General features: G+C 36.5%; 1 protein-coding gene across 4 annotated transcripts in view; it reads left to right on the forward strand.

The window, feature by feature from the left end:
• Positions 1-18,530, forward strand: part of MINDY3 (MINDY lysine 48 deubiquitinase 3) — an 84,735-nt gene that overhangs the window by 50,703 nt on the left and 15,502 nt on the right. For all 4 annotated transcript variants that reach the window (XR_011499212.1, XM_014838726.3, XM_044762062.2 and 1 more), the window contains one exon: positions 10,741-10,813. Coding sequence is in view for 3 of the 4 variants with exons in the window: in XM_014838726.3 (XP_014694212.1) it covers positions 10,741-10,813 (73 nt within the window). In the remaining variant the exon portion in view is untranslated. The remainder of the gene's footprint in view (positions 1-10,740; positions 10,814-18,530) is intronic.

Below are 18,530 nucleotides of genomic sequence, written 5' to 3' on the forward strand. Positions count from 1 at the left end.
GAGGTGGGCTTTAAATTTGAAAATATAATACTTTTAATAATATTAGAATTATCTGTATAAAATGGTAGACAGAATAAATTTGTCTTTTTTGCTTTTATTGTGCATTTGAATCTCAGTGTGGAATGACAGCTGCTGATCTAATATAAAAATTGGGCCTACCGATAACATCTAGTTTCATCTTCAGAAGATTAGTGACTAATTTCCTTCGTAACCCATTTCAAACTTTCTATTGAAGTTGGGGAGATGAGTTTTACATCCCTTTTTGTACTCTTTTATGGTTATAAAAGGACTCTTTGTATGTGTGTGCAGAGTATCACCTTTGACCTTTCCTATGACAAAGCAGTTTTCCTTTCAGGTAAGAACACGTGAAAACACATTACTGTTTTTAATCGCAGATATATAAAGAAACTGAATTTAATGCAAAGGAGAAACAAAACATTGAACTGTTCCCGCGTGAGCTGACTATTCTTACAGTGGTATCTGTTACTGGGAGTCTAGATAGAATTCTTTCTACAGAGCAGGCTCCTTTTGTGTATGGCTCTTTGGTGTAACATTAGGAAGACTACTGCAGTTAAATGTTAGAGCCCTTTCTTTAGGTGTTTAAAAACTGAACAGTACTACTTTGCCATTAATGCACTGCTCTGTGTGTAATAAACACAATTTTAAGGAAAAGAAGTAAAGTGGTGCTTTATAGACTTTATTTGTTACAAAGAAAATTCACCTCTACGTATCTTTAATTTTGGGGTAAAAATCATGGGACTTGGAATACAATGAAATTCACAGTTGGGCATTTTGTAGTCGAGTTTTCCTTTGTATTAATGTGATTTAATCATTCCATCCATTTATCTTAAGTAAATTTTAGAGTATGTATACATCTTTAAATTTCATGCCTTATCTATTACAGAAAGGAAATGGATTTAACAGCTAAAGTATTTTAATTTTATAGTTTAAATCATAAGTTGTCATGTGACTTTTAACACCTATCTTCCAAAATAAAAAAAGTGACTTCAGACAAAAGATACTGAAGTTAATCTGTTATTTGAACTACTTGGAAATTTTGGGTGGAAGTCTACATGGGCTAACAATTTTCAATTATTTGAATTATTAAAAGCTTATGAATTTTTAACCACAAACTCTTTCCTAACTGCTTAGCACACTTTGGAGCTAACCCTTATCAGCTATCATTGGGTTATGCCAATGATTTGTGCCATCATAATATTAAAACTTTATTTTTATTATTTTGATCAGAAATCTTTCAAAATATATTATATTCTTACCTCCTTAAACACAGTGAAAATTAATTGCCCTTATGTACTCTTTCATACTATTCTGAATGCCCTCATGCAGCCGTTTCTGTATCTGGTTTATAATTTTTATGAATTTTCTTTTTCTCTCAGTTATCTCAATCATATCAGTGATGTCAGCCTATTTACTGAACATGGTCCCTCTTTCCCTTTGAATTTGTTTCTTAGAATTTTTTGTTACAGTAGAACCCAAATAATAGTCCAAACAAGATAAAATATCGTTGATAGAAAGGCCCAAAGGTGCCCTGTCATGAGTCTGAGTTTTCATTAGAATCAGCATTGGTAAATCCATACCTCCAGCTGTCTGTCTATAATTTTGAAAGTAATTGTAGCAAATAGAGTTGATAGCAGAATAGGGCACAAGGTCTTATATATTCATGCAGGATAGTGTGAACAAGTTTATGATTTTATTTTTCTATGCTTTTGTTTATGTTATCCTCTGCCCAGAATGTGATCAAAATCCTTCTTAGCATTCATGGTCCAGCCTTGACATCTTCTGTGTTGTGACTACTGATTTTCTCACCCCCCTGTTGCTCTTAGAATTTCTTCCAACTTCCTACCTTCTTGTGATCTGTGATACTACTTAATTTACCTTTTTTCCCCACAGTACCTAATAGATCTACATTAGGCTTTGTGCTAAGTACTGTTGAAATGCAAAGATTAATGATACATTGTCATAGTTGACTATTTACATTTGCTGAGTGTTTTCTGTGTGTCAGGCACTGTGCTAAGCATTTTACGTGCGTTCCTCATTTAATCCTCAATGCAACCCTTTGAAGTAAGTACCATTTTCATCTACATTTCATAGTCTGGGGCCAGTGAAAAATCACATCTCCATAGTTATTTGCTAGTGAGTGCTAGAGCCAGGATTCAAACTCAAATGTTCTGACTCCTGAGCTTTTCACTACTTCTCCGCGCTTAGGAAAACAAAAACCGAAAAATTATACTAGGCAAGAGTAGAGACTAGAAGAGGGAAAAGGTGGGTGCAGAGGAGATGTTACTTGAATTAAAGAACGTGGTAAGTTTTAGACTCACATGAAATGAGGGCTGTGTTCTAGGCTTGGAAAAAAGATTAAGCTAAAAGACAAGAGATGTGTGATGGGAAAATTCATGCTATATTTGGAGAATAGTAATTGGTTCTTTATGGCTGAACCATACTAGTTGTGCTAGGATATTCGGATGAAAGCAAAGGTTAGGATCAGACTTAGGACCAGCTGGAATAATCATTGATTCCCAAACCATCTTCCCTATACTTACGTTGGTGTACTTACCTTGATGTGAAAGCCGTGACTATCCAAGGCATGAATGTGTAGCGTATTAATCAAAGGAGAACAGTTTTCTTAGTGAAGAGTAAAAACCTCTGTGAGGCTGTAGTAAAACTTAACAATATTAGGAATGTGAGTGCTGTGACTATTTTTCACAGTGAAATCTTGTTTAAAATAGTAGAAAAGGAAGTAGGATTTGAGAGGGAGGGGCAGAGGTGTCCCTCACTTTGCATTTTACTAATCCAAGCCCACCATGCTTAAATTACTATATTGTGCGGACTGCACTTTGAGTAATCTTTTTAGGCTTTCATTTTCATATGAAATATATGAGGTCTAGATATGTGGAGATTCCCTTATATACAGCTTATATGGTTAAAATCAGTGTCAGTGGGTAGCAGGAGGGAAGAGACGAGAGGAAGAAGTCGGCCAAGTATGAATAGGAAGAGCAAATGGAACACAGGTGGCACAGCAAAGGAAAACCCCTGCCAGAATGTTAGGTTTTAATTCCTTTTGGCAACTTCCTGAAGTGACAAACAACCCTAAAATTTCAGCAGTTTACATGGTAGTATTCAAGAAGGGGGCAATGAGAACAGTCCACCCCAGGTAGGAGGGATGTTGACCTCTGAAATTGTTTAGATTTGCCTACATATGATGATAATAAAAAGGAATTCAACAAAGTCAGTTTTATTATATTTAAATTCTCTACAAACAGTGTACCCTGGTTTTTTGTTTTTTTTTTTAAAGATTTTATTTTTTTCCTTTTTCTCCCCAAAGCCCCCCAGTACATAGTTGTATATTCTTTGTTGTGGGTCCTTCTAGTTGTGGTATGCGGGACGCTGCCTCAGCGTGGTTTGATGAGCAGTGCCATGTCCGCGCCCAGGATTCGAACCAACGAAACACTGGGCCACCTGCTGCGGAGCGCGCAAACTTAACCACTCGGCCACGGGGCCAGCCCCCAGTGTACCCTGTTTTTGTCGGAACTGGGGCACACCGCTCCCACCATACCCCCGTCCCCAAACACACACAGTGAAGCTTCTTTCTGTCTTAATTTACATGTTGGCTGCTGGTGTGCTCCGCGTGCATTTTCATTCTAAGAGCTGGACTGAAGGAATGTGCACTTTTGGCAGAGGGAAAAGAGAGACACTTGGCAGAGCCAGAGATGGCGCTTAGAGCTTCTTCTAGGAGCTAGCATAATGTCACTTCTGCTTATATTTCTCTGGCCAAAAGAAGTCACCTCGCCAAACCTGATGTCAGTGGAGCTAGGAAGCAGACCCTTCCCACAGAGAGGCACTTCAGGTCCTATAGCAACAAGCAGTGATGTATAACCCTCTTACAAAGACAAGAGCCAGAAGGAATTGAGAATAATACCATCTATCACCAGAGGTTACTTTGTCTCTGGGTAATTTAACCGAGTTTAAATTAATTCAAATGATGTATAGTCTTTACTTAGAAGTAAGGAGGAATGTTTGACTATCAGATTGATATTTTGTGTTTGTGTGTGTGTGAGGAAGATTGGCCCTGAGCTAACATCTGTGCCAGTCTTCCTCTATTTTATGTGGGATGCCGCACAGCATGGCTTGACAAGTGGTGCTAGGTCTGTGCCTGGGATCCAAACCAGCAAACCACAAGCCGCCAAAGCAGAGTGTGTGAACTTAACCACTGTGCCACTGGGCCAGCCACCTGTCAGACTGATTTTTACCCAAGTGATTGTATAGTATTAACTTCTACCATTTAAAAAAAGTCAGATAACTATTTTTCTTGAATTATGTCAGTGTTCATGTGCCTAGAGAGTAATGGCTTATGTTAGCTGTTTTCTTAATGAAATACAGTAGTTAAAAAGCTAACAGCTTTTCTCGGCCCAGTTCTTCCTATAAACGAGAGAACACAGAAAGTGATTCTAGATGCACAGGAGGGTCATTACACAAAGTGGACGTCTTAGGCCTTAGGGATGAATTCTCTGGCAGAAACCAGTGAAGAAAGGCTGGAAGGATTGTTAAAGTGAGTTGTACAGTTATGGTAAGAGGGAGAGAAAAGAATTCCATTCATTAATATTAATACTTGTAATGATTACAGTAGATCATATCCATTGGAGACTTCTCCTACTGCCTTGTTTCCACTTGTACGCTTAAAGAGTTTGTTTTTATGGAGAAAGAACCTTAGAGGGCGTTGCTTCCTGCTTCCTACCCTGACCTCTCTCTGGATACGACACAAATCAGTGCCACACAGCAGTGGGCTGTTGTGGAGAGAGCCTGGGACTTCTGCACATTGCTTGGGAAATAATGAAAAAGTAAGAAAAAAGACCGCTGTCCTACCTCCTTTCTGTTGATGGCGTCAACTGAATTCTCTTTCCAGCACTGGCACTGAAGAACGTTATATATACTTGAGGGCATTTGATAATTGATTCAAAATCTATTTCATAGTGGTTCCCAAATTATTTTCATAAGTATAGTGAAGTCAATATGAAACATAAAGTGATTTTAAAGTGAAATTTTACTTAAAGCTTAAAGGTAAATTATATATATACCAGTTAACTTTATCTTTTTGGGGGAAGAGCTTTTAGCAGCACTATAAAATGTCATCTGCAAGCTAAAATGTAATTTATATATGCGTGATCATTTCTGAAGGTTATGTTAGGCTCTTGGAGGTTCTTTGATTACTCATGGGAGCAGATTGCTCTCGATAATGGTGAAAGGTGAAATGAATAAACTTTAAAGACCTTTTCAGTAATGAACTACTTAGACCTAGCCAGCTAACTGAACACAGGCCTCCCTTATATTTCAGTAGGTGTTTAGGATAGCTAATGTTACAACATTTTAAAAGGTTTATGGTGAACAGTGAATAATTATATTGATAGTACAGACAAGGCTACATGAAGAAGTATTTGTTTCATGACTGTAGGATATTAGATAGTCCCATTACAGCTTTCCTTTTTTTTTTCCCTTCTCTTCTGTAGCACTTTTAAGGAAAGTGGGTGAGGCTAGATAATTTTAAAAGTTATATTGTTTGGCAGTCCCTGTTGACCAGTAAATTGACTAAATAGAAATTGTTTGCACTAACATTCCTCTGATAAAAGCATCTAATTATATTTGGCTAATGTAGAGAACTGCTTTTAGAGTAAAAAATAATTGTGATGGTAAATCACAGCTTAAATAGCTAACTAAATATTTGCCTCTTATATTTACAATCTTTTCCTAGTTGGGGGTACTTGAAAGAGTTTCAGGTGCAATACACATTGAAATTTTCTCCTAAGTGCTACAGCTAGGGATGAAAAAGAGAAAATGCTTAGAAGTGCCCTTGCTGACTTGGATAACTTGGAATTACATCGTTGGAATCTCTTTATTTATTTATAATCCAATGGTTTTTGAGGATGGAGGTTAATGTATGTTTGAATTTTATTTTAGAAGGTAATTTTCTTCAGATAATTTTAATAATATTCATGGAAATAAGCATATATTTTTCTCTCATCCATTACATTGTGACCTTAAATGTACAGCTAGGTCTTTCTCTATTATCTAATGGGCTTACCAGTATTCGAAACATTATGGGTGTGTGGATGGTTATATAGGAAAAAGAAATATGTAATCTGAAAGCTATTGCTGTATTAGGTATTGGAAATGGAAAATCTGAGGGGTAGAATTCTGTTCTTCAGATTATTCTTCACACTTATACCATTATTACATGAGAGTTCTATTTTACTTTGTTCTTTATAATTAAATCATTTCCTTTATGTGCAGTGAGAAAAGTATAGCAGTTATATTTCTCTCACTAAAATATTTTGTGTTGGGCCGACCCCATAGCATAGTAGTTAAGTTTGGCATGCTCCACTTCGGCAGCCCGGGTTCACGGGTTTGGATCCCAGGTGCAGACCTGCACCACTCATCAACCGTGCTGTGGCGGCATCCCACATATGAAATAGAGGAATATTGGCGCAGATGTTAGGGCCAATCTTCCTCAAGCAAAAAAGAGGAGGATTGGCAACACATGTTAACTCAGGGTGAATCTTCCTCAACAAAAAATTAGAATAAAATATTTTGTCTTAAGATTCTAAAGAAATGTTTCCCAATTGAATGGAATTCTCTGCTTGCTGTTCAAACTTGCTGTCCAATATGAAATATATTTAATATTAATATATTACCAAATTTGTTACATGGATTCTGCCACAGATCTTTAAACTAGGAGCTTCGTTCGGAATTGTTTAAGTTAAATAAATTGGTAAAAATTAGAGTTGGAATTTTAAGACAAATTAGAAAGTTAAAAGGAGTTAACATGAAACACTTTAATGGGAATGGAAGGTAGTTTTGTAACTTTTCCTGATTTCATCTATAAACATTTAAACATTTAAATTGAAACAAGCTTTAAGGGATTGTTTTCTACACTAATCTAAAAAGCACTGTAAACACTCAAAATAAGCAAGCCAATAATCAATTTGGAAGACTGTACTGGTTTTAATTTGGGGATGAACACTTTTGGAATGTTTTCATTAGAGTTTACTGTAATCTTTTTTTTTTCTTTTCTTTTCCTTTTTTTCCCCCATCTAGTATAAACACATCTTAAAATAAGCAGTATGATTAAGAACAGTTAATTCCCAAGGAGTTTAGCAAATTAGCTATTAAAATAGAGACCAAAGGAGCAAACCAAGATATTTGTTTTTCATCATTTAAGACACAATTTGCTTTATTTATAATGACAGTTATAGTTGATGGTTTTATTATGTGGAGCCTGACCAGTACTACTGGGTTGTATTTTGGGAAGAAAAAAGGAATTTCTCTGTAAGTAGGTCACATATGGGTTTTTTGCTGTTTCCTCACATACAGGGTTTTGAGATACTTGTCTCACACCTCTAAACTTTACCCAATAAGTTGCTATCTGAATTCCTTTTTTGGAAATAGTCTATCCCCACGTCTTTGCATTAACGTGCTTTCATCTGTTCAGCATGTTCCCTGGTAGGTTCTCCAGCCCTAAGCTCTAGTGCTTACGTGCTAGTTCTCCCAGCCTGCAAGAAGCGTGCCGTTGGCAGACATTAAGTGTTCATAGTGTGCAAACATTAAGGTAACTCCATGTGCTCTACTTGGATGTTAACCATCACTTCCAAACTCTAAATGTTCACAGTTAAATTCATTCTTCCATCAAAGCTGATTTCCCTTTGTAACTACTCCTTTTTCCTCACAATTCTCAGTCCTTTTCGAGTCTTCCGGTTCCCCTCGTGCTCTGCTATGTCACATCTCTCTACCTTTCATGATTCTGTTCCTTCTAGCTGAATTCTCTACCTTCTTTTCTCTTTCAGATGAGAGACAAAATATCTTTTCTGTAAAACCTATTAAGGTGATTAAGACAGCTTTATATCCCCAGATGTGTCAAAAACAAGGAGTGTTTAATAAGTGTTAGAGCATTTGGGGAAAAAAATATATTCTCTAAATCATAGGTCAGCAAACTATGGCCCACAGGCCAAATCAAGCCACCACTTATTTTTGTGAAATATTTATTGGAACACAGCCATGCTCATTTGTTTATGTATTATTGTGTTATCTTGCTGCTGAGACCGTAAGGGCCTGCAAAACCTAAAATATTTGCTCTCTGGCCCTTTACAGGAAAAATTTGCCAACCCCTGCTCGAAAGGAACACTTGTTAAACCAGAGTACATCAGGAGTTTTACCCATCTTTCTATATCAGGCGAGCATATATAGCCTATTCAAAGAAGAATAACATTTTCTAAAGCCGAAGTTTGTTATATATTCATAACCAGAGGCAAGAGATATGCAGTGAAATTTTCATTCGGTCTGCTTTAATTCCTTTCTACATTAACGTAGTGTACTTTTTTTTTTTTTTTTTGTAGCACTTGGAACTTAGAAATAAGGCATCAGGTAGTTCACTTTAAATTCTTTTTGTGCTCCTATATTTTCTGAAATCTTTAATGCCAGAGAAGTCAATGTAAACCTTTTTCTATGGCTAAAACTGGAATCTTCCTTGTTTCCTCAACTTTATAACAGTGGTGATTTCCCAAAACTTCACTTTGTAGGAATACTGAAATAATGCTTCAATTGTATTCTCCACCACTTCTTCCCCTAAAAAGATTCTTTTGGTTTTTGACCAAGAAAAACAGTATTCCCTTTTCTTCTATTTAGATCATAGTTTTTAAATGATATTTGGAAAATTTGAAGTAATGTTTTAAAACTCATTTCAAGCTTTTCCTCATCACTAAGTTACAAAGGTTGAAATGCAACAGACGGTGAATAGAGAAAATGACAGTATCCTCATCTCGAGCCCCTGTGCGCTTCCCCTTTCGTACAACCTCATCTGCCGCTGTATGCCTGCTCCTCTGCCATTATTTCCGTGACTCAGTTATGGTGTTCATCCACAAATTCCGAGTCATTCTAAAGGGAAGAATTGAAGAAAGAAAAAAGTAAGGTTGGAAATAGTTAAGGGAGCCAAAGCTTATAGGGGAATACATGTAGAAATTTTTGAAGTTAAGGTTTCGGAGTGATAAAAGAAGCTAAGGAATAATAATAATAGTAGCCCCAATGTTTGTAATTGTTCCCCAAAACCTAAGAGCTAACACTGCAATCCTAGCTTTGATACAAAGTTAATTACAGAGCTAAGGCTGTATTAGTGATCTAAAGGAAAGGGTTTTAAGAAATATGTTCAGAAAAGATTAAATGAACAAACAAAACCCAAGAATCTAGCAATATCTACCTAAATTACACATATATTCCTCCTTTGACCCAGCAATCCTACTCTGATGCTCTGTCCTACAGATATAACCGTACATGTATGAAATTACATGATCAGGCTTATTTGGTGCTACATTGTTTATAATAGAAAAAGACACAATCCTAGTAACCAGCGGTAAAGGGCTGGATTGTAAAATCAGAAAGCCCATTGAAAGGGCACGAAAACATGTCACTTGACGTGCATATTATCTGCAAAATACTGAAAATGCAGGAAAAGGAGACCCTAAAAGTTGCTATTAAGGATGGTAAATGGAAAATGACTGCATTACGGAATTTTAGTTTGTAAAATACCAGATAGTTTAATTTTATCTTTTATTTTAATATATGAAAAATACATAAAGGCTTGTATATATTGCCTTCTTTTGATTCCCATTCCCTTTTGATTTATATTCCCATATAAACTGAACGTTAAGGTGTTTAGGCATCTAGTCTCCTGGGTGGATAAGAACTACTCTGATTCTTAACTCCTACAGGGTAAGGATGGAATGATTAGGGTGAAGGTCAATTAGTACATTTCTTACAAAAATTTGTTTCCACAGAGAAACAGCATTTTAAATTGTATTTAACATTTATACCCCACAACTTCTTAAAAAGGATTCAAGATGGTAAAAAGGGATACTTGGAAACTTATTTTCTAATAAGGTTTGTCTGAGTGAACACAATTACGGATGAAGGCTTAGACCAAAGCTGCGAATAGAGGATCACGGCTGGAGCCTGGGTTCTAGATTCGTGTTAGTCTAGTAAGAATTTCATAGTATCTTAAATATGTGGCATAAAGGTTTGTGAAGAGTCTAAGATAACACTAAATTTCGTGCTTATTTTTGATAAATAGTAATGTTGCTTACTGTGTAAGGAAATTAGTCATGATAGAAAATTAGTTTTATGGACAAGGAATAATTCTGCCTTTTGGGTATTTCCTCTGAATTAAGAAAAGTTCAATTCTGGACATGCAGAACTTGATTGTTGATCTTTGGCTAGGTATTGATATAACATGCTCACTAAAGTAAAATGTCAAATATATTGATCTGTAATTGTTAGCCATCATTTATCTATGGATTTAATTTTTAAATACTTGAAAACTAGAGTATATTTTAAGATATTTCTTCTTACTTGCACTGTAATGTAAAACAAATGTATATCATTAATATTTGCAGATTTTCATTTTATAGTAATTATATTAAAATTTTCAAGTGTTTTTTTTGTAAAACTTCACATCATTCTCACAACAAATCTCTGTAGTTAAGTATTATTCCCATTTTTGGAAATAAAATTAAGGCCCAGAGAGTTTGTGACTTATCTAGTCACCTACCTATGATAGAAGTATAACTCCAAGTCTTCTGACTGCAGATGCCGTCATTTCTTCACCTAGCGTCCTAATTGTTTTGCTTATTTTTACTGTCATCATATTGTAGCTGGTTCATAGTGTGCTTTTTCTCTTTTCAGGATATGGCTTTAGTTGCCCCTGAGGCTCCTTCAGAGCAAGCCAGGAGAGTTTTCCAAACCTATGATCCAGAAGGTAAGAGATTTTATTATTTTATTAACATTGACTCTGTTTCATATCTTTATATAGTTGAAATATATTGATACTTACCTGAGTTTTATTCAAAAGAGTTTTGGATTATTGAGTGAAATGTGGGTTGCATTTCTTGAAAATTTTAAATGGGAAGTGCTGAAAACGGGAACCAATAAAGTAGGATCCTTAAGTGACTGTCAGGTCCGCAGATGTTGTAAGGTTTTCATGTTACTTGAGGTACTGAAGTAATAGTTACTTGAATCTTGACCTTCAGCAGTCAGTGTTAAACAGGAAAAAATAGCGGCTTGTGAACAAGCTCATTGAAAGGTAAGTCGTTTCCTTCTTTCTTTCTTTATTCAAATGAATATTAAATAAACCTTTTTTTAAAAAATTGACATATAACATTCTGTAAGTTTGAGGTATACAATGTGTTGCTTTTGATACATTTATATATTGCAAAATGATTGCTAAAGTAGCATTAGCTAACACCTCCATCATGTCACATAATTATCATTTCCTTTTTGTGGTGAGAACAATTAATATCTAGTCTCTTAGCAACTTTGAAATTTATAATACAGTATTGTTGACTTTAATCATTATGTTGTGCATTAGCTCTCCAGAGCCTATCTATCTACAGTTGCAAATTTGCACCCTTAAACAGCTGTGGACATTTTTATAATATTATTCCAATCTGAGGACACAGGACATCTTTCCATTTATTTGTGTCTTCTTCAGTCTCCTTCATCAGTGTCTTAATAGTTTTCAATATATAGGTCTTACACTTCTCCTTAAACTTATTCCGAAGTATTTCATTGTTTTCAGTGCTATCATAATGGCATTGCTTTCTTAATTTCTCTTAGTTTGTTGTTGGTGTATAGAAATGAAACTGATATCAGTATGTTGACTTTGTATCCTACAAATTTACTGAAATCATTTATTAGTTGTAACAGTACTTTAGGGGAATCTTTAGGGGTTTATATAAGGTCATGTCATCTGTAAACAAAGATAATCCTTTTTGATAGGAATACCTTTTATTTCTTTTTCTTGCCTAATTGCTATGACTATGACTTACAATACTATGTTGAATAGAAATGGCAAAAGTGGGCATTCCTGTCTTTTTCCTGATCTTAAGAGGAAAGGATTTTAACCTTTCACCTTTGAGTATGACATTAGCTGTGAGTTTGTTGTATATGGCCTTTATTATGCTGAGGAATGTTCCTTCTGTACTAGGAAATTTTTGAGCATTTTTATCCTGAAAGGATGTTGTATTATGTCAAATGCTTTTTCTGCATATTGAGATGATATGATTTTTTTATTTCATTTTATTAATGTGGCATATCACATTTATTGATTTGCATAAGTTGAAATATCCTTGCATCCCTGGACTAAATCACCCAATCATAGTATATGATCCTTTTAATGTGCTGTTAAGTTTGGTTTGCTAATATTTTGTTGAGAATTTTTGCATCCATATTTATAGGGATGTTGATCTGTAGTTTTCTTTTCTTGTAATGTCCTTATCTGGCTTTGGTATCAGGGTAATGCTAGCCTTGTAAAATGAGTTTGGGAGTGTTCCCTCCTCTTCAGTTTTTTGGAAGAGTTTGAAAAGGATTGGTGTTAATTCTTCTTTCAGTGTTTGGTAGTTTCACCAGTGAAACCATCTAGTCCTGGGCTTTTCTTTGTTGGGAGGTTTTGGATTACCTCTTCAATCTCCTTTTAGTTATTTGTCTTTTCAGATTTTATGTGTCTTCATGATTCAGTCTTGGTAGGTTGTATGTTGTTAGGAATTAATCCATTTCTTATAGGTTGTCCAATTTGTGTGTGTTATTGTTCACAGCAGTCTCTTCTGATCCTTTGTGTTTCTATGATATCAAGTTGTAATGTTTCCTCTTTCATTTCTGATTTTATTTATTTGAGTCCTCTCCTTTTTTCTTGGTGACTCTAGCTAAAGGGTTGTCTGTTTTGTTTATCTTTTCAGAAAGCTAGCTCAATGTACAGGGCTTTTACCTCCTTGGTTAAACTTATTCCTAGGTATTTTATTCTTTTTGCTGCAATTATAAATGGGATTGTTTTCTTAATTTCTCTTTCTGATAGTTTGTTATTAGTCTATAGAAACACAATAAGTTTTTGTATACTAATTTTGTTTCCTGAAACTTTACTACTATTAGTTTTATCAGTTTTTTGGTGGAGTCTTTAGGGTTTTGTCTATATAATATGTCATCTGCAAATAATGACAGTTTTACTTCTTCCTTTCTGATTTGGATGAATTTTGTTTCTTTTTCTTGCCTTATTGCTCTGGCTAGGACTTCCACTGTTGTGTTGAATGAAAGTGGTGAGCATGGACATCCTTGTATTGTTCCTGATCTTAGAGGAAAAACTTTCAGCTCTTCACCATTGAGTATGATGTTAGCTGTGGGCTTGTCATATGTGGCCTTTATTATGTTGAGCTATGTTCCTTCTATACCCACTTTGTTGAGAATTTTTTGTCATAAATGGATATTGAATTTTGTAAAAGGCTTTTTTTGCATCTAGTGAGATGATCATATGATTCTTATTCTTCATTTTGTTAATGTGGTACATCACATTGAAGTGTGGGTGTTGAACCATCTTTACATTCTGGATTAAATCCCACTTAATCATGATGTATGATCCTTTTAATGCAATGTTGAATTCAGTTTGTTAATATTTTGTTCAGGATTTTTACATCTATGTTCATCAGGGATATTGGCCTGTAATTTTCCTTTCTTGTGATGTTCTTGTCTAGTTTTGGTATCAGGTAATGCATCATAAAATGAGTTCGGAGATATTCCCTCCTTATCTCTTTTTTGGAAGAATTTGAGAAGAATCGGTATGTATTTCAAAGTTTAGAATTTACCAGTGAAGCCATCTGGTCCTGGACTTTTGTTTGTTGGGAAGTTTTTGATTACTGATTCAATCTCCTTACTAGTAATTGTTCTATTCAGATTTTCTATTTCTTCATGATTCCGTCCCAGTAGGTTGTATGTTTCTAAGAATTTATCCATTTCTTCTTGGTTGTCCAATTGTTTGGTGTTTACTTGTTCATAGTAATCTCCTGTGATCATTTGTATTTCCATGGCATCGTTTATAATGTCTCCTCTTTCATTTCTCATTTTGAGTCCTCTTTTTCTCTTAGTGAGACTAGCTAAAGGTGGTAGATTGTTCATCTTTTCTAAAAACCAGCTCTTCATTTCATTGATCTTTTCTATTTTTTTTCTTCTCTTTCACTCTGTTCCTTGTTCTTTCCTTTTTTCTACTAAATTTGGGCTTCATTTTTTCTTTCTAGCTACTCGAATTGTAAAGTGAGGTTGTTACTTGACATAATAACCTCACTTTACGCCTCCAATAGAGTATGTCGAAGTTCACTATATATTCACCTTTACCAGTGAATGTTATACTTTCATCTGTTTTCAGATTACCAATTAGCTTCGTTTTGTTTTAGCTTCAAGAACTCCCTTTAGTATTTCTTGTAGGGCAGGTCTTGTGATGATAAATTCCCTCAGCTTTTGTTTGGGAAAGTCTTTATTTCTTCTTCATTTCTGAATGATGACTTTCTTGGGTAAATTATTGTTGGTTTACAGGTTTTTGTTTTGGGCACTTTGAATATGTCAGCCCAATCTCTCCTGGCCTGTAAGGTTTCTGCTAAGAAATCTGCCTATAACCTTATCGAGATTCCTTTGTAAGGAATGAGTCTTTTTTCTATTGCTGCTTTCAGAATTCTCTGTGTCTTTGGTTTTTGAGAGCTTGATTATATGTCTTGGTGACGATCAATTTGGTTTGAATTTCTTTGGGGGCCTCATGTACCTGAATGGCCATTTCTCTCCCCAGATTTGGGAAGTTTTCAGTCATTATCACTTTAAATAAGTTTTGTGTCCTTTTTTTCCCCTCTCCTTTTCTTCTCAGACTCCCATAATATGGGCATTGTTTTTTTTAATGGTGTCCCACAATTTACTTAGGCTTTCTTCACTCTTTTTTAATTCTAATTTCTTTATTATCTTCTGACTTGATAATATCTAGAGATCTGTCTTCAAGCTCATAGATTCTTTCTTCTGCCTGATTGACCCTGGTGTTGAAGTTACCTAGTGTATTTTTCATTTCATTCATTGTTTTCTTAAGCTTCAGAATTTCTAATTATTTTTTACGATTTGTTTGTTGAACTTGTCATTTTGCTCATGTATGGTTTTCCTAAGTTCATTGAGTTGTCTATCTATGTTCTCTTCAATCTCACTGAGCTTCCTTAAAATAGTTATTTTGAATTCTCTTTCAGGTAACTCATAGATATCCATTTCTTTGGGGAGAGTTACTGGAAGATTACAGTATTCCTTTGGTGGTGTCATGTTTCCTTGGATTCTTGTGTTTCTGATGGCTTTGCATTGATGTCTGCACATTTGAGGTTGCAGTTACCTTTTCCAGCCTTTTAGGACTGGCTCCAGTGGGGAAAGACTTTCACCTGGAGGTGGCTGCAAGAGCACCAGCTAAGTGGGATGCAGTGTCTTCGGTTGTTTAGGAGGCACAGTGGCATAGTCTTTGTGCAGCTTCATTGGCTGAGGTTGACAAGGGCTGTACTGTGGAGATCTTCTGTGGCCAAGATTGCAGAGGTCATACATGTGGCAGTGACAGGTAGTGCTGTTGGGATCCTTGGAGGTGAAGGCTCTGGCTACTCAAGTCTTCCTGTTCTTACTTTTTTTGCCCATGGGGGGAAGTTTTAACCAAGAGGATCCTTCTCTGCTCCTTTCCTGGCATGCTGGCACTCAGAACAGTATCAGAGCCTGCGTCCCAGGATCAGGCACGTCCAGAACTACCACAGTACCTGGGGCACAGGTGCACTTGTTGCAGCTGTGGCACTGGTGTCTGGGGTGCACATGTGTGCAGATCTCCCATGGAACTGGAACCTGGTTTTCAGGGTTCACCATAGTGTCTCTGGTTGGCATGGGGGCACACAGCAGTGGCACAGGCCCTGGGATGACAAGGTGCAGTGGTAGTTTGGGCCCAGGGGCAGATACAGTGGCACACAGCCTGGGGATGGTGGGTTAAAGTTTCAACTCTGGCCCTAGGGGGCAGTCACAGGTCACCAGCAGCAGGACCCCACTGTTGGTCTGTTAAAGCTGTGTATCAGGACCCAGGAAGCTGGGCTCAGAGCAGTGGCACATGGCCCCAGCAGTGATGTGTCAGAGCCTTGTCGTGGGACGGGGAGTGGGGCTCAGGGCAGCAGTGTCTGCCCTGGTAATGGTGGAACAAAGCCACAACCTGGGGCCAGAGGTGGGGAACAGAACAGTGGCAGCTCCAGTCTCATATATGGTGAGGTGCTTTGATGCCCCATCCTGGAGAGAGGGTTAGAAGAGTGACTGGGGTCTCTGAGAGCAGGTCTCACTGCAACGACAGCTCCAGCCATTGGGAGTAGATGCAGGGTGGGGGGACTCTGGGCAGCTCTGTTAGCTGGGACCAGCATTGGTGAAGACTGTGGGGTCCACTGTAGCAAAGGCTGCAAATGGCCACAGAGCTGAGGCTTGCTCGGGTTCTCCTGTTCTTTTCCCCACGTGGTGAACTTCTTCTGGAGGGACCACTCCTAATGCCAAGCTGCCCTTGACTGGGGAATGGGGTGACACAGGTAATATGCTTCCTGTACTTTTTTATGCAACCATCCTCAGTATTTGAGCTTCGCAGGGTTTTTGCTCCTACTTCTTTATAGTCCAAAACTTTGTCTCTGAGCTATTTTCTTCAGTTTGTAGTTGTTTACATTTATTTTGTTGTTGTTGTTTTGTGTGGAAGACATGTGTTGGGGACTCCTAGCCCTCCATCTTGCTGATGTCACTCCCTGGAATATTTCTGTATAATTGATTGTGCCAGGAAAGATAGAGAAGAATAAATCATCTTTATGATTCTCCTTTGAGCCTGAGCTCAGCTATTCTACCAAACTAGCGAAGATAGTTTTGAAAAGTTCACATATATATCACTATAATGTCCGCTACATCGTCATTAGTTAGGTTGTCTTGATCATCTCTGTGTTTATGTACTTAGCTCTTATAGTTTAGTCATAACCGTTACCTAACTCACTGACTTGTCAAGTATAACTTTAAAATCAAGTCACACCTTAAATTCCATTGTAAATTGCCATGTAGGAACCCACACTATTGGATCAGTGAAGTCCTTGTGAGCTCCTGAATGCATCCAGTTATCTATGAATACTTTGTTCTATCTTGAATTTTTTTTATTCTTGGGGATCTCCTCTTTTCATCTCTGAACATTTGAGTCACACGAATTCTAGGAATACATCTTTTCTCTTACCACTTACGATAACTTTAGGCTAGTTACTTTTAGGTGTATAAACCTGTTTTCTTATATGTCAAATGAGCATAACCACACCTATTTCTTGGAGTCATTATGAAGATTAAATGAATAATGTTGTGGAAAACACCTTGCGCAGTGGTTAACATGTAGTAGGCACTTAACAGATGGGAGTGCCTTTCTCTCTACACCTCAGGCTAAGTGGTGCTTGTATTGGTGAGTAGACTTTGAATTAGCTTCTTCCACTGTGACTTTTCTCTAACTTAAGAAACATAGAAGTTCCTTTCCTCTTGGAATTAATAATCTTTTAAACTTTCGAAAATGTTTCATTCTAAATCTTTTGTTGGCAAGTAAAAGAGATTACCTCTTTACATTTTCCCACTACTGAATGAAAGTAGCCTTATAATAAATCAACAACTTTATCTTGAATCATTGTTATGTGTAGCACATGGACTACGTCATGGAGGGTGAAGGACTTGTAACCATTCTCTTACCACTTTGAATCCTTTGATAGAAAAGAGGGGCAATGAACAAATCATTTCTGTTCCTAAAAGTTTTTAATAAATTTTGAGCTAAGGATCAAACTTAATAAAGTACAGTTTTTGGAAACCATAACAAGTTAATATGAAAATAAAATTGATATAAATAGTGTAAGATTAAAAGAAATGTTGTGATTAAGGTGAACTTTGATCAGTTAGAGAGTTATGAAGACCTGAGGAGGGAAAGATTACGTTGGCAAATGAAGCAAAAAGATTAAGTGATGTATCTATGAACACAAGTAGATTTGCTGTCTACTCTTTGCATATAAATTGCTAAGTGTTTGACTTGAACAGAAAGACAAGGCACAAGAAAAATAATTATGTAGCATTTACTAAGGAGAAGTCATGCTAGAGGCAAGAGGTTATTGGAATAACGAAGGAAATTAATGGTCACGGCTTGGATTTATATGTTAAAGAAGTATATTTCAGAGAATGAGTTGAGCGATCTCCTCTTAAGGATTTTATTTAAGGTATATGGTTTTTTTCCTGCCACCTCTAAGCCCCTTCTAGATGCCTACCTTTTCTGTACCTTATTTTCCAATGGAGAGAGTACCACTTCACGATCATACATGCACATATGTAAATGCCTGCTCTGTTTCAGGACATAGTTGAGGACTATTTCTACCCATACTAATATCAATTACAGTATGAAAGGTAGATTCCTTCCAGAACAGAATACATTATATGATGAAATATGTAAGATGGCATGATGGGTAAACTGGTCATCCTCCCAGAGTTTCCACAATCAGATCTTTAAAGTACTGGGTAATTTTGATTTGAAGTGATGGTCCACGATATCAAGCACACTCTTATCCCTGTGTAACCACCATTCCAAACTGAACATACGGCTTCCCCATAATCCACCTTTTTGGATCTGC

The sequence above is a fragment of the Equus asinus genome, chromosome 29, assembly GCF_041296235.1.
Source record: "Equus asinus isolate D_3611 breed Donkey chromosome 29, EquAss-T2T_v2, whole genome shotgun sequence".
In the NCBI taxonomy this organism is placed as follows: Eukaryota; Metazoa; Chordata; class Mammalia; order Perissodactyla; family Equidae; genus Equus; species Equus asinus.